At 42.6% G+C, this 18810-nt stretch overlaps 5 protein-coding genes across 5 annotated transcripts; 3 read left to right on the top strand and 2 right to left on the bottom strand.

The window, feature by feature from the left end:
* Position 1: 1 nt before the first annotated feature.
* On the top strand, positions 2-2734 carry BDB00DRAFT_803680 (uncharacterized protein). Its single transcript, XM_053122044.1, has 4 exons — positions 2-110; positions 202-1556; positions 1649-2036; positions 2139-2734. Exons 1-4 carry the CDS (start codon positions 23-25, stop codon positions 2525-2527), a joined length of 2220 nt encoding a protein of 739 aa, XP_052983964.1. The 5' UTR covers positions 2-22; the 3' UTR covers positions 2528-2734.
* A 1594-nt stretch (positions 2735-4328) lies between these two features.
* On the top strand, positions 4329-5552 carry BDB00DRAFT_936139 (uncharacterized protein; the record flags this gene model as incomplete). The annotated part of the gene is made up of 4 exons (XM_053129217.1): positions 4329-4403; positions 4533-4727; positions 4887-4917; positions 5212-5552. 4 exons carry the CDS (start codon positions 4329-4331, stop codon positions 5313-5315), a joined length of 405 nt encoding a protein of 134 aa, XP_052983963.1. The 3' UTR covers positions 5316-5552.
* A 2642-nt stretch (positions 5553-8194) lies between these two features.
* Positions 8195-8815, top strand: BDB00DRAFT_803665 (uncharacterized protein). Its single transcript, XM_053122043.1, has 2 exons — positions 8195-8357; positions 8395-8815. The coding sequence occupies exons 1-2, from the start codon at positions 8343-8345 to the stop codon at positions 8755-8757; spliced, it is 378 nt and encodes a 125-aa protein (XP_052983962.1). The 5' UTR covers positions 8195-8342; the 3' UTR covers positions 8758-8815.
* A 42-nt stretch (positions 8816-8857) lies between these two features.
* Positions 8858-9354, bottom strand: BDB00DRAFT_803662 (uncharacterized protein). The gene is made up of 2 exons (XM_053122042.1): positions 8967-9354; positions 8858-8913 (listed from the first exon to the last, which is right to left on the bottom strand). Exon 1 carries the CDS (start codon positions 9342-9344, stop codon positions 9171-9173), a length of 174 nt encoding a protein of 57 aa, XP_052983961.1. The 5' UTR covers positions 9345-9354; the 3' UTR covers positions 8858-8913; positions 8967-9170.
* Positions 9355-15133: 5779 nt separating this feature from the next.
* BDB00DRAFT_803643 (uncharacterized protein) lies at positions 15134-17188 on the bottom strand. Its single transcript, XM_053122041.1, has 3 exons — positions 16714-17188; positions 16587-16645; positions 15134-16496 (listed from the first exon to the last, which is right to left on the bottom strand). The coding sequence occupies exons 1-3, from the start codon at positions 17048-17050 to the stop codon at positions 15225-15227; spliced, it is 1668 nt and encodes a 555-aa protein (XP_052983960.1). The 5' UTR covers positions 17051-17188; the 3' UTR covers positions 15134-15224.
* Between the last annotated feature and the right edge of the window lie 1622 nt (positions 17189-18810).

Raw genomic sequence — 18810 nt, 5'->3', positions numbered from 1 at the left:
ATGTACCTTCCAGGTGTTGCACATGAAACAACCCTGTGTGTTTTTTTTCACACTTTCTTTGATTTTCAGTCAAACAAGAATTTCCATGCCACGTAATACTCCTTGCAGAGGTACATCTAGCTAATCTTTATACCCGTTACAAAACAGAGAAAAGATTCCTTGTTCAGTTACTCATTACAATCTCGGGTAAATATAAAACAGCTTGCCAGAAGCGTCAAAAAGGTTGCTTTTGGCGTGGAAACTCGAGCGTCTGTAATCGGTGTAAAAAGTTACGACTCGAATGTGTTGTTGTTCGTCAACAGGATCTCGAAACCGGGGAGGAAGATGTGACGCCAAGAGAATACGTTGAAACTTCTTTTGATTACTGGAATTATCAAGTTCAACAACTCGAGATCGAGCTTGCGGCCGCGGAACAGACGCTACGACAATATCAAGACTGTAGTAGCAGCAATAGCAGCAATAGCAGCATCGCCAGCACTGCCAGTAGTATTAGCAGTATTAGCAGCACTACAAGCAGCTACGCTGACTACAGTAGTCCCAGTGCCAGCAGCTACACCAGTTTCAGTAACTATAGCAACTGCACTGACGACGATGCGCAAGATCCGCTTAAACAACAACGACAGCAGCAGCAGCAGCAGCAGATGGAGTGGAAATTGACTGTCGAGAATGGACTGATGAAGCTGCAGACGACGATCAATACCATGGAAGAATTGTTCATGTACAGCCGCGCATCGCTACGCTATCTATCACCTTTTCGAAGTCTCTTTAAAGGATCATCGTCCATCCGCTTCGAAAACCCATTCTATGTTTCCACCACGTTTCGCGCTTTCCGCTTCATGTTTTCGCAAACGACTCGGCCGAATTTACCATCACAAAAGCAACAGCAACAATCAGCACCAACGAAATCCACACGAGACATCATCGATCAACTAGTCCAGATTCACCTCAAATACAAGAACCCTAAACATGCATTCCTGCACGGACCTTCGTTTCTCAAACATTATGAGTCACTTCGAGACCCACTCACATGCCCGATCACGCTTGCCCTCTGCGTCGACACCATTTGTACTACACGTAGACTTGACGACCAGTATTACACATCCGCCCGACGACATCATATGGCCAGTTTTTTCTACGAACGTTGCAAAGCCATTCTTGCCGAGATGTTTGACGATCCTGACCGCAAGATCGAGACAATCATAGCAATACATTTTTTAAAGTACTACATTATGTTTGTACTTTTGCAACCCAGAGAAGCACGTCGACTGGTTACGGTCGCCTATCTCTTGTGCAAGGATCTGGAGCAATCCTTCACTTATCATGAAAAAGGCATTAACAATGTATCTCGGATCATTGTGCAGCGTCATCTCTTGTACAACGAGAGGTTGCTCAACATCCATAGTTTCTTGAACCGTGATACTGCTTTCAAATCTGAGCCGGGCTCAAGCTTCATGGATAAAATACCGGGTGAAGATGGAGTCGTTGGGATGTTCATTGATATGAATAACCGTCTGGTTCAACTGTCAAACGATTTCCATATCAAAGTTGTAGTAACAGTAAGTTGCAAAATGCGGTTTAGTAGTGCGAACATTTGCGAGAATTTGGTCTATTCTGATTAACAAATGTTTGATAACATATCTCTTTATAGGGTCCAGAGAACATGTCTAATGATGACAGTGGCCTGAATCTTGAAACAATCATCCGATCCGATGAAGCGATCAAAGAATGGTGGGCTTCGACTCCTACCCATTTGCGCCTGTGTTACGATTTATACGCCGATAATGTCAGCCTATCGAGCGAAACGGATTGGATGAGGGCTGTTATATATTGCTTTGCTCATGTCAGCATCATGCAGGTTCATGTTTGCCTACTCAAGCCTATTTGCTTAGACGACGACGACGATAGCAGCATCAAAATCAATCGAGATGTTTTAGCACCGCTACGAGAGCAGGCGAGAGAGACTGTTTTACGTTCGTGCGAACTATTGTTTGATGTCATGATTCAGATACTTTCCTCTCCTGAAGAAAAGCCCACCGGTACGTTTTTCCATTCTCTCATCCATTACGCATCTTTCTCTCTTCGCGACTTTTTTTTTGCTTAGCAATCTCTGTTGCTGTCATTTCTTTACATTTTTATAGTTGTGATATTTGAGTTGATTTCTCGAGCAATGAATGCGCTAGTAACAGTATCAAGTCCAAGCGTGTCGACTGCTATTCATCAAAAGCTGTACAAGTGTATCAATGCAATCTATTCGTTATTTCCATCCGACACCCTAACTGTTCCGCCTTCGCTATCGCCACTGAAGGCACTGACAGCAACATCTCATCAGAAAATAAGTGATTTCACAGTGTACCGAAAATATCCTTTACCAGGGTATGCTCTGTTCGCTGACATCTTACATGCATTATGCGCTAATTTGCAATCTCATCTTGTTAGTACTTCGCCCGATTCTTCCTACCTTACAAACTTTATGTACTCCATTGATGTTTTCACACATGGTGCTGTAAAGCCACAAGTATGCACCTGAAGCTTTGTATTTAAGCACCTCCACCTACTTCAACCCTCTTCCTCTGCCCTTTCAACTCTTCAAGTTGCATTATTGTATATTATCCCAACACCCCTTCATTTGTACATTAGGATTTTTCTCCGTCATTTTAAGTTAATAGAGTAGTTGCTCTTAGTAATAGAAATATAAATATGGAAGTACGTTTGTTTTTATTTTGCATACACCGTCGTTTATCATTTAACTCTATGTAGCAAATGCGAATTGATAAAAGGGGATTACCTTAAATTAACAAGAGCAGCAATACATAATGCAGCCGAACGCGTGGTAGGCAAGGCATACATATCTTACAGGTATTATGGTGGTCTTCTACTTCAAGCCTAAGTTAATCTTATTATATATGCGACCAAGTTATCAAAAAACCATTTTGGGTGTATGGGTGTATGGTAAAGCATCACGTATTGCAGTAGAGAAGTGCGTTATTGGCGATAGCGTGATACAGAAACATTTGATTTGAACTCGCCTAATTTACTGTGAGAAACATTAAACAATCATTTTCCTCAAGCTTGTTTCGCTGATATATATTATGTCACGCAATACACTTTGCGAGGTACATAGTCACAACCAAACACTCTGTTGCACTTACACTAATCTGTCTCCCTGCACAGCTTGCCAAAAACGACAAAAACGCTGTGTCTGGCCAGAAAACTCAAAAGTTTGCGTTCGCTGTGCACAAAAAGACATTGACTGTGTTGTTCTGTACCGCCATCAAAATCCCAACATGACGACGAGACACCGCGGGAATTTGTCCAACGCTCCTTTGAGTACTGGAATCAAGAAGTCGAACAACTAGAAAAGCAGCTTGTAAAATCAGAACTGATCATACAGCAATGCTCTGACCACAGCTGTAGCAGCAATCACAGTAGCAACCATAGCAATGACAGCAATGACAGCAAACGCGTCAAAGAGCCCGCCAAGCAAGATATGAAATGGGAATTAACTGCTGAGAACGGACGCTTGACACTGCATACGCATATTGCCAATATGGAGGAGCTGCTCTTTTTCCGGCATGCATGGCTTAGGTATCTTTCACCGTTTCGGGACCTGTTCGAAGGATCACCGACAGTGATCCGATTTGAAATCACATATGTCCTCACTGCCACGTTTCGCGCTTTCCGAAACCTGTTCGCGCATTCTATCCAACTTAACCTACTACTATTATCATCACAACGACAACAAGAGAAGACGCAAGAAAGTGTATGATACGCGATATTATGGACCAATTGGTTCGTATGTACTTAAAAAACAAGAACCCAAAACATACACTGCTGCATGCACCGACGTTTCTCGATTACTATCAATCACTGAAGGATCCGCTCTCTTGCCCAATCACCCTTGTGCTTGCGTAAGTACGGTCTCAACTACACGACGACTAGATGGTTTATACACATCCATCGAGCGACACCAACTGGCTTGGTTTTTCTATGAACGTTGCAAGAAGATCCTCAGTGAAATGTTTGACGTTCCAGACCGCAGATTTGATACGGTTGTCACAATCACCTTTTTAAAACACTACATTATGTTTGTGCTTTTACAGCCCAAGGAAGCCCGCCGGTTGATCACCATCGCTTATATCCTTTGCAAAGATTTGGCGCAATATCATTCTTTTGCTGACGACGACAGCGTGTCACGAATACTTTTGCAGCGCTTCAATTTACAGCTAGAGAGAACACTCAATATCATACCTGTTATGAGCGATGAGACAGTCTTTAAACCCGTGCTCTCAGTGACCGCCCTTTATGAATAATTACCAGACGAAGATGAAATGACTGGCTTGTTTGTGGAGATGAACAACCGTCTGATCAGCCTGTCGGATAACTTTTATATGAGAATAGTAACCGTATGTCCTTTTCTAGTTTGTTTGAGAGACTGAGGGTGAAAAGAAAAGTAAGGGATAAGTAGAGATTATTAACTTAGAAACAGCTATTTGATATCTAACATTACGGTTGTACCTTTTTATAAATATTAGAAGTCACAAAGGGAAGTCGAACATGCTAGCAATGGCTTGACACTTGAAACGATCATCCGATGCGACGAGGCTATTAAAGAATGGTGGGCGACTACTCCTACTTGCTTACGGCTATGCAACGACTTATACACCGACAATCTTCAGCTACTGAACGACACAGACTGGATCAAGGGTGTTATAATCTGCTTCGCCCATGTAAGCATCAAGCAGACCAACGTTTGCTTGGTCAAGCCTATTGTTTTGGGAAACAGCAACAAAGATAATATGAACCAAGATCTGCTGGCATCGCTCCGTGAAAAAGTTAAGCAGACAATATTTTGCTCGTGTGATTTACTTCTCAATGTCGCGATACAGATGCTATCCAACTATGAGGATATGCCTTCGAGTAAGTACTGTGAAACTTTATGCCGTTTATGTTTACCTGACAATGTGTAGCCTCACAATAAAATGCTGATTAATGATCATGTTAATGTTGCGTTCTGTAGTTGCTATGTTTGAAATAACTTCTCGAGCAATGCATTCACTATTGACAGTGTCCGGCTCGACAGTACCGATGGGGGTTCACCATAAGCTATACCAATGCATTCGCGGTATCCATGCTTTTATTCCTTCCGACACTAACACGGTTCATCCTTCGTTGTCACCACTAATTGAATTGCTGGCTACATCACAACAACAGGCAGATTTTACCGTCTACCAGAACTACAGTACCCACTACCCGGATATGCTCTTTTTGTCGATATCTTAGATACATCTTGTGCTCACCTTCAATCAACGCCTTAAATGATCCCTCGGATCTCACAACAACTTTTGGCTGTTTGGACTCTATGGCAAAGTAACATGCACTGTTTCCTTACCTCCCACTACATACTGTCAACTTTTCTCACCACCACCCATTGTGTATACCATCCACCTTTTGTCTAACTTTTACTTTGTTCAAGATGCATATGTATATGTACATATTAGAAATCCTTCGTGTTGTTTAGCTTTATATATAAACTTCTCTGTGTTGTATTCGTTGCAGTAAAATGGCCGTTGCGATAAAATATATTTTGCAGTGGTGACACATAAATATTCTACAGCAGCGCTCTCTACGAATATTTGAGTAAGAAATTAGCCTTATCACTAACCTTATTTAATCCATTAGGAAGTTCAACAGAAGGTCAAGGCATGGTCTTAAGATGTTATTTATTAACTTATTTGTGGTGAGGAAAAGAGTGCGAGTACAGGAAATATGATATATGAATACACTGTGGTAAAACACACATTATTACACTATCTAAATCATCATCAGATAAGGTACTCGGCTAAAAATCAAACAAAAGCATACGCAGCAATTACCACGGCAACCAGCTAAGCACTGTAGCATAGAGACAATCCAACCGAATTGTGTAAAGCACGTGTACATTATACTCGGATGATCCAGCTTATGTAAGGCTATAACCCGATATGAACTGACGCGATATGATGCATAGACGTATGTCATTTGTGATCTCTTAATCTCTTATACGATTATTTACCAAGAAAAGGGAGCCGATGATGCACTCAGAACGGAAGTTTTGTCACCACAAGTTATATTGACGAATTCAAATCAGAAAAAAGGAAAAGTATCTGGGGTATGATAGCGGATAGTGTTATGCAAGTTGTTTAAAATGATATCTTATCACCAGCATGACTGAGCGTGTATTGGATTGGGTTGGAGTAAATGTGTGCTGAACGCCGTAGCCAGCGTCTTCATGGGATCCCGTGAAAGTCTCAGCCATTGTTGTATCAACTGTGGTGACGTGTGTACCGAAAATATAGAACGCTCTCTTATACGACTTTGCCCACGGCAATCGATCCTCCAAGCCCGCAATGCTGGATGTGTGCAGCTTAAAATAAATTGCCAAATTATAGAGCAGCATGGCTGTTTTCAGCATAGTATGCGCGTCATCCTGGAGCTACTATTATCCATACACGCTGCTTCTTCAGGTTGATACTGTTGTTTGGTTTGCTCGTTTCATCAACCACCTCCCTCAGCAGTAGCGATACCAAGTCAATCAAACGTGGTGTGACTTGATTGGCGTATGTGTGGTTGATGTAAGATATATGTGGAAAAAATAAAATACAAAAAAAAGCAGGATGGTCGGCTCGTACGAGAGTCAAGCATGCATAATCTAAGCCTTGCTTCTGAGCACATGAGTTCGTCTTACGCGTACTCTCATGTTCTATGTGAAAGCTGTGCCAACGATGTTTTCGGTTATTCAAGGGGTTGAAAGGGGCGTGGCAAGCGAAACATACCATTAAACCGGTTCTCTCAGCTTAGAACAGCTTGCCTTAAGCGCCGTTGTTGCTGGTGTGCATAGACTCCCAACAAATTTTTCCTTTCGATTATTTTCGCGAGCAGAACTGCGCGACCACAGAAATGTAAAAAAAGAAAGGTGAAAAGCGCGTACCAAAGTGTGATAAAGCGCGTTGTGATCGAGTTACTGTCGGCTACGATACAGAAGATCTGTCATTATTCCCCGCATTGTTATCCTGGACCTGTGAAACGCTCTATGGCCAGAGATGGCAAACACTCTATGGGAGCGATGGCAAAGACTCTCTGGGAGAGATGGCGAACGCTCTATGCGAGCAATGGCAAACGCTCAATGGAGAGATGGCAAACGCTCTATGGAGAGATGGCAAACGCTCTATGGAGAGATGGCAAACGCTCTATGACCAAAGATAGCAAACGCTCTATGGGAGTGATGGAAAACACTCTATGGGAGAGATGGCAAAAGCTCTATGGCCAGAGATGGCGAACGCTCTATGAGAGAGATGGCGAAAGCTCTATGGGAGAGATGGCGAACGCTCTATGGGAGGCAGCCAGCACTCACCCAGGTTTATTTGTTAAAGGCTGTTAGCAAAGAGAAGGGCTTCAAAGACACTCGACGTCATCCTCATTCTACCGTTACCGAGCTTCACCACTTGTCCTTGGTATACACTTTGCTTTGGAGCACGTGTACTGCACGGTCGTCAACTTCTGCGCCATTATTTCTTTGTGTATATGGCTTCTATTTATGTGAGCTTCTTGTTACAATATCAGTAATTTTTATTTTCTACGATGTCAATCTTTCCCGGCACCTGCCATTTACTTTTTCTCTGGGATCTTGTGTCTGTGCGCCTTGTGGCCCGACGGGTGCACGTATCTTCCTATTCAAAAACAGGCGGCGACACCGTCGGGGCACGCCCTGCATGATGCCGGTGAAACATATTTCGTAGGACTATCAAAACACGCAGACCGCATGCGCCTTCTTCTTGACAGCTTGACCGTGTCTCTTCAACACCTCTACTTCACATGGTATCTTCCCTGCCATTTTACTTTCCCACCTGCTGATTGAATGACGAATTACAAGTCACGTGACGTGTTTTTTCTAAGCGGCGGGTCAATCCAAAAAGCATAAATACGCCCACATTTTTCAGGCCATTTCGTTTTTTCTCTTCACTCTTTCTTTCCTTCATTTTACTTTTTCCTTCACTCCCATGGCTCCTCCTGGTCTTCTCTTGGCTCTTCCCTTGGTCCTGGTTCTTCCCTTGGTTCTGGTCTTTCCCTGGCTCTGGCTCTTCCCTTGGTCCTGGCTCTTCCCTTGGTCCTGGTCTTGCCTCTGTCGGTCCTGGTCTCAGCCTTTTTCCCGTGGACTCTGGCTGCCTACAACCGGTCACTGCTTTGGGCTGTCCAGTCTGGCGTTCAACGGTGTTGGCCACAACCGATCTTCAGGCGAGATCAGAGGACGGAGAAATCCTTTTCGGTTTCTCGCCATAGAAATATGGTAGTGTCCTTTCGGTTGGATGCCTTGTCTGCTGGTCTGGTCTGGTCTGCCATGGTGGGGGTCGCAATGAGGAGCCAGGTGCCACTGTAGATCGCGTTCGACTCCCAGGACTCGACTGTCTGGCGATCGTCTCTCTGGCATTCGATTCTCGGCAAACGATTCTCGGCAAACGACGCTCGGCAATCGACGCTCGGCAATCGATGCTCGGCAATCGACTGTCTGGCGATCGTCTCTCTGGCATTCGTCTCTCTGGCATTCGTCTCTCTGGCATTCGTCTCTCTGGCATTCGACTCTCGACAATCGACGCTCGGCAATCTACTCTCGGCAATCGACTCTCTGGCATTCGACTCTCGGCATTCGACTCTCGGCAATCGACTCTCGGCAATCAGCTCCCAGCTTCAGTGTTCGGCTCCCAGCATCCGAGTATCCAGTAAGCAGCTCCTCCAGCATTCGACAACAGCAGCAAATGGCTGTTTTTTTGGGTGTTTCGAGAGTCAATTCTTTCCCCTACCCCCACCCCTTCCCCTACCCCTACCCCTTCCCTTTCCTCTTCCCTTTCCTCTTCCCTTTCCTCTTCCCTTTCCTCTTCCCTTTTCTCTTACCGTCCTTCCCGTCCTTCCCTTTCGTCTACCCTTCCATCTTCCTTCCGTCCTTCCCTTCCCCCTTCCCCACTCACAGGCAATCCACAACCGATTGCTTGCACTTGACTCTCGAAACGTAGCGTACGTCATGGTTCCCACTCGTTTGTACCATGATGGCTGGGTTTGTGGTTGATTGACCCAGCCAAATGTGTGGGAGACTGGGACTCCCAGGCCGAGGCATTGGTGGCTTTCTTTTCCTCCCCCTTTTACATACTTCTTCTGTTTCTTCTTGCTTTCTTCATGCTTTTTGTATAGCCTGCAGGTTGTGCGAACTGCTTGTTGAGGTCACTTTGTAAAATCGCGTTCTTATTATTTGTCTTTATTGTCCACTGATTGTGTTCTTTTAATAAAATTTGTACCCTTCGACTATTGATATTCATAACGATAACTTTTGTCTTTTATAAAATGTTTCTTACTCTAATATTACAATGAATAAGAACCTGCTCTTTTACTTTATGTCCTGCTCAAACTCATTTACATTTTCTTTCCTTGTGAAGGTATTTACGTGTCGCTTGACCTTGCAATAGTCATTTTCTTTCTGACTGTTTTAATCGTCTTCGTCGCTTCATTCGAGAGTTAGGAAAGAATTCGTGTTTTGGCGTGCTACGTCCCTGTTCTTATACAGTGCTGACAATGTCATACGGCTCACATTAGATTCGTAATTACTTTTACTTTCCAATGACTTGATCAATTCTAAACATGATATCTAGGCAACTGTTTGACGCAAGCATAATGCACAGACCGTGTAATACAATGTCAAAGTGTTGTGAAACCCGTTGCATAGCAATATCAGTACTGGGCACATCAAAAAGTTCGCTGCAACAGCAGGGACTTTTTGGACTTGGAACAAGTTGATAGAGCTTTGTGTGCTTAAACTGTCGTTTCTCATGCACTCTACAGCCAAGATCAAATCTTTTGATACTTGATACTGTAATGCCCATACTCATTAGTAGAATTGTTTTACAAACGTTTCAAATGGCGTTCTATTAAAGCCCCTAAATCCACGTGGATGTGCCCATCTGTTTGGGAGATCGCCTGAGATCGAGCTGCCTTTGGAGCGCCATATATGTTTTCAGGTGGAAGCAGTTCGACACATGTACAGCAACGCTTTTCTATATTACTTTTTCTCCGTGATCTTGCTTGTCCATACAGTTACGATATAAATAGCTGCCGTGGCATACCTTTCACTTTTTGTCGAGGTATGGCATGGAACATAATGACTGTAATTAATTGGCCCACGAAAGCTTGGGACAGTACAATATGATGACTCTCAAGCTTCGGACCACCTTCCGATCTTTTGCCGTATAAGGCTACTACATTTACCAATACTGTACGAATTCTAATATTAATGACCAAGTTTCTTCAAAAGAATTAGAAAACCCTTTTGCTTTGTTACAGTTCAAATTGAGTTTGTACAGCATCTTATCGTCGCCATTTATGTTGCACTGTTCCTAATTTACAAATATATTGGCTACCCAGGCCAGTATTGATTGAGCGGTCTGTATACTGTAAAAGTACGATACATCATTCCTTTGATGGGGGGCGCTCACTAAACGGGCAAGCCTCAGTGGACATGGCCATATCCTGTCCTCGTGTACCAGTGATCTCGTTTGAAAACGTCGCGAAAACGCCAATTGGGACGATATCGCGAGAGTTCATTCCAAAACTGTGAAATGGGTAAAGAGCTCGGATCATCCAATTTTGGGTAAGCCATTGCCTGCATATAGCAAGAGACGTAAATCTGTTTCTGTTTTTTAGAGGGAAATTTATATACAGACTTACAACCAAAAACAAGCTTATAGACCGCGGCTTTGTCATCGGTTTTAACGAATTATATATCTCAATCTCCCTAAATGGTCGTCTACACACTCAAATGGCTTTTCACTCCACGTGGTCATCGACATCTGTGCATATCTCGAGAGCTGTGAGTACAGTATAGTAAATATATGATATGTGTATTTAGCGAAACATTAAGAGCCAAAATCTCTCCGTATATGTACTTGACTACGTCTGGTCTATTCAGTACCTTGAAAAACTAAAGTACATTAGGATGCTTTCCCATCCATGAGATAACGATTCTCGCTCGTAGTCGTATTGATATTGTTCTGCCAAAAAAAACCCTGAGCTATTAGATAGAATTTGACGTCGACGACAGCTATGATCAGCTATCGCTGAATATGTGCTAGAGTAGCCTTCTACTGTATTGGGTAGAGACCCTTTGTCGTTTCATTCCAGAACAATATGAGTTTATATTGTAAAAATCCAATAAAATGATGTATACACTCGTTTTATCATATGTTCGTATTTACAGCGTCCCTGGCTCGGAAACTTTGGAAGGGTAGCTTTTTTTTAGTAAGTCAAACTTCTTTATTATGTTGTCATAACAGCATCATTCATCTACCGCATCAAGCCCTTGAACGGTACAGGAATAAATAATCTGTGTACACGTCTTAATGCTGTAGTTGGTGCTTTTTGCTGGTAAGAAAAATCATCGATGTAGTTGACCGTCAAGGTCATCAGAAGACTGTATATCAGTAACCTCGTCGATTCTTTGCTCCAACGTATTGGTTTAAAAAATGCGAGTGCACAACTGACGCGATCAAAGGGATTTGAGTCAAAGTAAGCACAGGGCAAACTGGGAGAATGGAACTAAATAGCCAGGAGCGTTAGTTTCCAGAGGGAGGAACATGACCAAAACAATTAATTAGCAGCTTGAAGATCAATCAGCTTATATGGATGGGGACCCGACGGTCTAGGCTATGACGAGCATAAATGACGCATTGTCTTGTTCCCACGAAACTTATAATCCTGCAGACGCGAGGCATAAACGTACTTGTTGACCACCGTCCCCACCACTCGCCTTTTCTCCCAGAAGCATGACGACAGTCAAAAAAGTAACTCATGGAAATTGGATAGTCCCTTATATAGCTAAGCCCAAATCTTGAATATTTAGTTGTTCTGTATGTATCCATTTCTCTCTGTCTCCCTCTCTCTTTCTCTTTACACCATTTCCCCATATCACAAGAAAAGTATGTTTTAGCCCTCATTTTCTGTCATAGTTGTCTCTACACACTCTGCTTACACGAATGAACTTTAGGCAATAGCTTGTGTGAAATATAAAGTCTACCTACATCACCAGCATTCACTGTTACAACCGCGACAAACATCTGCACGCGTATGTAAAAAACAACAACACATTTTGTGTTCGTAAGCTACCCCAAATTCCTTTCTTTGCCTAAAAAAAAGCTCTACTTTCCAAGATCTCTAACTTTTTTTGTTGGTCATTTCTGCCTATCTTGCTTTGTTTTGTAGTGGGTAATCCTTACTTCTGGTAGTGTGATACTAGTTGCTAAGCGAAACGACTGGACAAACGCGTTGGATCTCATGCTTTTGAACTCTTTGGGCTCTATACTGTGTTCTGGATTCCGTGAGTGATTACAGACCGAGAGATGCTCAAGTGCGGCTTTCTGGTTCTGCCATCTTATGTCTTTTTTTTTCTTTCATTGAAACAGGCCTCTGCTTCCTGCCTGCTTCCCTTCTAGCATTTTCTTTATTCCGCTCTGGCATTTCTGTTCTGTAAGGGATGTGGTCTTTTACAGCTTGCAAGCCGAAAGAACAGGGGACAACTGTAATCCAGCCCCAATCTAGCTATCCTGTCCGCTGCCAGCCCACCCGTGCCCTGGACCAGGCACGAAAAACCAACCGGTCTTGCGGCGATGTGCTACGGCGTGTCGTTTAGCAGCTTTGCTACTTGGGCGAAACGCAGACAAGTTTTAAAGCGTGGCGGCGCTCTATAAACAGCGGTGGGCACTACGGTTTGTAAAGGGCGGCTGTGGTGCGGTTCGGGTAGTTGGAAGGCTTCCTTGCGGCGACCATCCTTTCTCAGAATGGATCTGTCAGTGTGTGGGAACCGTCTTTGTGAGCGCACATGTGTCGGCGTGTGGTACGTATGATGGGTGTGAACAAAGGGAGAGACGATGCAAGCGGCTGTGTGAGCTTGGAAATGGGATGCTGGCGGTGCTGAAGAGCGAGCGAGGGGATAATTGTTTTCCTTTTTTTTTGCATCTATGATAGATTCCGAAGCCCTTGCAAAAGTGGTGGTTCTCCAGCAATGGAGGGTAGGGAAGGGGCCGCGATCTGTTTTGAAAACAAATGGTGAGTGGCTGATTTACTGTAGCTGTTTGCTTTTACGGTCTATACTGCAAGTACAGCTTTCTGATTTTTTCTGCCTTTTTCTGTTCTTAGGGACGTCTTATTATCCAGCACTGACGTGTGTATATGTGGAGGAAGATAACGGTTTCTGAAACCTGACGCAGTGCCACCTTCTCGTGGTAGTCTTTGGAACATGACTGCTGCAGATAATATCAGTCGATGGAAACGATAGTCTACTACTGTTGTATCTTTCCCTACTTTGTATATTCAATAATGTAAACATTAATGTTTCTCCTCGTGTGATACTGTCTTTTTCTCTGGTTTTCCTTGTAAATTCGTAGCAACTGGCACAGTACGTGCATGCTCCTGTAGAAAGAGCCTGTGGAGGATCCACAGTACATGCTTCTATAAAATCTTGAAATGTAATTTGCTTAGTACAGTACGTGCGCGCTATACTGATAAAGCTTATAGATCCGAGGACCTATCGGTATATCGAATGAGCACTTATGCCAAAGAAGTACGGCAAAAAATGTTTTCGTATCACTTTGTCATAGATGGTTTACGACAAACTATTAGTATATCAGTTACTAGCTTAGTAAAATAGCGGCAAAGCTAGAAACAATGAGCAAAATTTTATTTACTAAACCTTGTTCCAAGTCTTATTATTGTTAATCCATTCACAGCCTACTACTCTTATTACAATTGTGGTCACCGTTTTTCCTTGTGTGAGAAGAACAGCTGAAAGACAGCTCCTTATGAGTTGTATGATGCAAGACAAGTGCATGTTATATCACAGTTAAGATCAATCCATCACAATGCTCGATATAATGTTATGTATTTTGGAAAATCATATCGCTCATTTGTTGTTTGGAATTATTCATATGCTGTATCACGAGGAAAGTATGTATCAGCGAGGACATTTTTCGAGGTCTACAGCCAAAAGTAATTACATCAGATATACAGTATAAACTACAATTTTAATTTCGATTATGTATACTATATCATACCCTGACATCAGAAAAAGGATTTCATTTTATTCTTATGATATAAAAAAAGACTGAAGCGTCCCAAGAGTTTCTCGGTGTGAACATACGAAGGAGCTAAACCTTGTACTACCTATTGTAAGTACATAGAGTGTCATGCATTTAAAAGATAAGAAAATAGGAAGAAGAGCTTAAGGCAGTTTTCATACTGTTAAAATTGTAGAGTTATAGTGTTGATATAGTCGTATATTACAAGCGCAAAGAGACAGCTGTAGTGGACTTCAGATGTTTGCAGTTACAAATCTCTGGTATTAAAGTACGTACAGTGAAACTTCTTTTATCTCATAGCATCAACTCTTAAAATTTGTGTGAAAATAATGGTGATTGAAAATGATCGAAACCAATTTTGACTACTACTCTCTGCCATCAGCGTTTTTCTGCCGTCTCCAAAAGTCTCTATAATGAACGAGGGTAGATTAACTGTAAGAATATCAGAGTTAAAACAACCACTGCTTCCAGCAGATAGCTACTCGATTTCCTGAGCCACCAACAATCTTAATTGCAATAGTTCTCTGTTAACTTCATATCCTTTAGCTTTCAAGGCATGGATAGGTGTTGATCGCGTAAAAAGGTCAGACATAAGGTGATAACCCAGAACAATATACTCAAGGTCAAATATGTAAAAAGTCGGATTTTAATGAAAGCAAATACCTAAGGTATGTAAAAAGAAAGCAAAAAGACAGGAAAAAAGGTGCAAGATATGGAACTACATGCTTGTAAATTACGTGGTCCATATAGTGATAACTTCTTCCTGATGGTTGGTTTTCAGTGTAACGCTAAGATATGTTCCTTTAGTATAAAACTCATACATGTAAGGCTGCTAGCGAATTGACTACATAAGTTGCATGTACAATAAAGCTATAATAGACACTCCGTTTAAAATTCCCGTATGCACAAGGGGAAAAACTCGTACCTGTAGCACTTCTCTTTGATTCATGTAACCTGATTGATATCAAGTGTTGTAATAGCAAAAGTGGATATGACAAGATAAACTATTATTGATATTATTATTTACAAGTACTAACAGTGGTATTATTATCATAGCATTAATAGCTATCTACATATTCAAAGAAAATCTTCGAGCCAAGTCGCATCCCGTGTCACTCGATCTTCTTGAACAAAGCGATCACGCAGCATATGCTTCTCCTCCACTGTGAGCTTCACATCATCGTCTAGATGAATCGAGCGTAAGCTTGTACTCTGGCAAATACAACGAATCGTGGCATCGTTCCCCACAAAAAAGTTGTCCCCTTTGATATCCAGATGTTCAAGTTGTGGCAGGTTTGCAACGGCTTGTATGAATTCAAGCGTGTCGGGGACGGGCATTTGCACATTATGAACCTTTAGGTTTCTCAGGCTCTGGATATTTGCTACTTGGAGCATTACGCTAACATCGTCGGTTTCGCAGTGTGAGATTTCCAGTTCATCTAATGCGCATTCAGGACCAGCTCTTGAGTAGCCATAAAGTAAGCACATCGGCACCGTAGCGTTCAGATCCGAGCGTGATATCCGTAGCTTTGAAAATGCGTTCATGTCAACTATCGATTCAACAATCCCATCCATTTGGCCAGCAAGATCGTCGTCCTCCTCCTCGTATGGCACAATACGATCCTTCACGACCTCAAAAGCAGTTAGATTCGGACATGCTCGGATGATGTCAGGCATATTTCTCCATAGTCGGACAGCAGAAGAATCTTGAACCCGTATTGTCCTCAAATTGTGCATGACGGGCAGCTGTAACGCTGTTGCTACATCATTTAACATGAGATAATTCTCGTCACGTATAACGGAAAAACAAAGTGCGTTGATAGATTTGCAATGATAGCCAAGGAATGATGCGAGCGATCGTGTTGGGGCCAATGCACCAAGAGCAAGACTGCACAGCCCTTCTTTTCTTTTCTCTTGTTTCTTCGCTCCTCCATCTCTGTAACAGCATGCATCATCCCTCCGATCACCCGGGTTTCCGTATATAGTTCCGTTGCAGTTGACAGCAAGATATTTGAGGTTGCACAAAGCTTCAGAGACAGCGCTGAATGGATCGAACTGACAGCCATCCAGCCTCAGGCGCCGAAGATGGGGTGATACTCGTAGTAACGCCGAAAGTTCAGATGGATCCATGTACGTACAATCTGGTAGCGAGAGCTTTGTCAACGTAGTTGTAAACGGTAAAGATGACAACCCAGAAAATGCCCCACGGTTTGATGAGTGGTATTGTAATGCAATAAGGTTTCGACAGGACGACAGTACCCAGGACAGCGAAGGAGCACCAGGATATTCAGCAAGTTGAAGGGTCAATTCTCGTAGTGTACTCTTGATACTTAATAATGCGCAACACAGCTTTTTCGATACAAAGGGTTAACGAAGATGAGTAAGCTCTGATAGACAAACTATCTTGAAAATCGAAAAGAAGACAAAGCTAGTTCTTACTTTAGAAGTTGTATCCGGGGAAACGGATAGTGCGCGTAAAAAGAATAATTGCTCATAAGCTAAATACCGTCCATGCGTTAATCTGGATGCCATGTAATTCCCACCCTCGTGATCGTTTCTTTGTTACCCAATGCTCGGAAATTCAGCACTTGCAAGCGATCAAAATTATTTTGCGATATTAAACCGGCAACTTTCTCTGATACACCGTGCTTTAGCCGTAATACTTCCAGGCGTCGGACGTACTGACAGACTTTTGGCAAGATGCCGAACAGTAACGGATTCGTTTCTTGAGTAATTTGGATGGTATGCCACGGTGAAGAATAGTCGAGGATTGTGTCGCGCCAAATGTGGTTAACCATGGAGCATTCGCACAAAGCGTCCACTGGTAATTCAACGATAATCTTGCCAAAGATCTCGTGGGGAAGCTGGGCCACGAGATCTTTCGATACTTTGGACTCGTCCATGTTGAGTTGTTGCTGCTGCTAATACAAATTATATAGCTATTTCTTGTTGCTATGCTTATAGATAGACAGGAAAAGAGGGGTGTGGGACGTGACAAAAAGAACCGTTGGGCTGAGAACAAGTGTGTGAAAATATGTTGCATTTCGGGATTTCGGACCTAAATGCCTTTTGCCGGTCAAGTTTTTGGTAGGCAGCTGCTGCTGATGGGTCCGTTGGTATGACACAGTGCATTGATACTTCTTGTGGACATCAATATCATACTTGTGTTACCGCAATCCGACGCAGCAGTTAGACATGTGCTTCTTAGATATGTCGATCAATCAGTTTTATATACGAGTATACCTACTAAACATTTCTCTATCTCGATGTGTTCACGTCAAATCAAGTTGTATATATCACTGTCAAGGTTGCAATATGCCTAACTCAGACCAGACAATCGTTTTTTAGTATGTGTGCGTTTTAGCGGAATATTGATAAACTATACTTTGAAAGTAATCGTCAATCCAGTCTGTTCGTGCGCATGCTCCTCTTCTGTGTAATGTTCCAACCGGTTTCCTAGTATAGCTTTCACTCTATCGTTAATGCTACCGTCAATTTTGATTCTCATCCTCATCCAAATATCATTCAAGCGTACAGTCTTTAGACTTGCACACTGACAGATCCAGAAATAAGAGTGATAGTATCAGTATCATGTCCAGAGTCGTCGCACATGATCGCAAGATATTCCAGCTGTGGGTGCGATGCAATTAGATCAGCAAACCCCATACAGCCGTAGATACTTACTGGATGGACAATGCGTAAAGTTATTGGCGACACGGTAGCCAATGTTCTCCCAGAATTGGATATCGCTTTTCCCCATGAAAAGTACTATGCCCAATGTCTAGATGACGGGATCGCCCCTAAACATAAGAACAAAAGATATATATTAGAACAAACTGTTTTAGCATATCAGCCTCTCCCCCTCCACATCTCTAGCCATAAACACATTGTGCACTGCAAACCGCGTTAGACTGTGTATATTTGCAGCATCAGCGAAAGGGAAACTGTCTTCAGCATCGCAGTTCTCTATCTCCAATTCTATCAATGCGCATCCTGGTCCGATTCTCGAATTTAATGCCAAGATAAGACTAGGAACCATTTCATTTATCATCGAATCCACAATGCGCAGCTTTCGGATGTCATTCATTTGTAGGATAGTTTCAATAACACCGGTCCTTATTTCGTGATTATCATGGATAGCATTGTCGTCTTCCAGCTCGAAATAAGCTAGGTCTGGGCAGGCGCGCACGATTCGTAGCAAAACGCACCCAAAATCAAACGCTGAAATATTGGCGATGCGCAAATTGTTGACTTTAGGCATGGTTGGAAACTGTACTGATGCTGCCCATTCGACATCAAGCATGTCACAGTGTTCATCGAGGATTGAGGTATAATAAAACATACATAATGTTCTGATAAAGACCTGATGCTGATGCATAAGTGACACAACCAGTCTAGAAGAAGCGAGTTCGCCCTTGGAGAGATTTAAAAGATTTTTTTGCGTCCTTTGTCGTTGCTCTCGTGTTTGTTGCTGTGATTATTTACCTTTTTTCTGCACAGTTACTTTCAGAGATTATAGGAGTGCCAAACACATTGCCGTTAGCGTTAACGGTCAGAAATTTGACTGTTGGTAAGTTTGCTAAAATATTATCGATGGATTAAATGGACAAGCATCTAGTCTCAGATACTAAGATGCGGTGAGCGTACTAGCAAAGCTGCAAGT

This window comes from Zychaea mexicana, assembly GCF_025766255.1.
Source record: "Zychaea mexicana strain RSA 1403 chromosome Unknown BDB00scaffold_8, whole genome shotgun sequence".
In the NCBI taxonomy this organism is placed as follows: domain Eukaryota; kingdom Fungi; phylum Mucoromycota; class Mucoromycetes; order Mucorales; family Lichtheimiaceae; genus Zychaea; species Zychaea mexicana.
The sequence above is the reverse complement of the archived record's forward strand: the minus strand, read 5'-3'. Positions and strand labels throughout refer to the sequence as shown.

What these genes read in the sequence shown, in the direction of transcription:
- BDB00DRAFT_803643 (XM_053122041.1), bottom strand. Translation starts at nt 17,050, where the DNA reads ATGGACGAGTCCAAAGTATCGAAAGATCTCGTGGCCCAGCTTCCCCAC. An exon ending in GCTGAATTTCCGAGCATTGG is followed by an intron (nt 16,646 to 16,713) that starts GTAACAAAGAAA and finishes GACGGTATTTAG; the next exon opens with CTTATGAGCAATTATTCTTT. An exon ending in CCCCGGATACAACTTCTAAA is followed by an intron (nt 16,497 to 16,586) that starts GTAAGAACTAGC and finishes GTATCGAAAAAG; the next exon opens with CTGTGTTGCGCATTATTAAG.
- BDB00DRAFT_803662 (XM_053122042.1), bottom strand. Translation starts at nt 9,344, where the DNA reads ATGAATATCAATAGTCGAAGGGTACAAATTTTATTAAAAGAACACAAT.
- BDB00DRAFT_803680 (XM_053122044.1), top strand. Translation starts at nt 23, where the DNA reads ATGAAACAACCCTGTGTGTTTTTTTTCACACTTTCTTTGATTTTCAGT. An exon ending in ACGTAATACTCCTTGCAGAG is followed by an intron (nt 111 to 201) that starts GTACATCTAGCT and finishes AATATAAAACAG; the next exon opens with CTTGCCAGAAGCGTCAAAAA. An exon ending in TCCTGAAGAAAAGCCCACCG is followed by an intron (nt 2,037 to 2,138) that starts GTACGTTTTTCC and finishes ACATTTTTATAG; the next exon opens with TTGTGATATTTGAGTTGATT.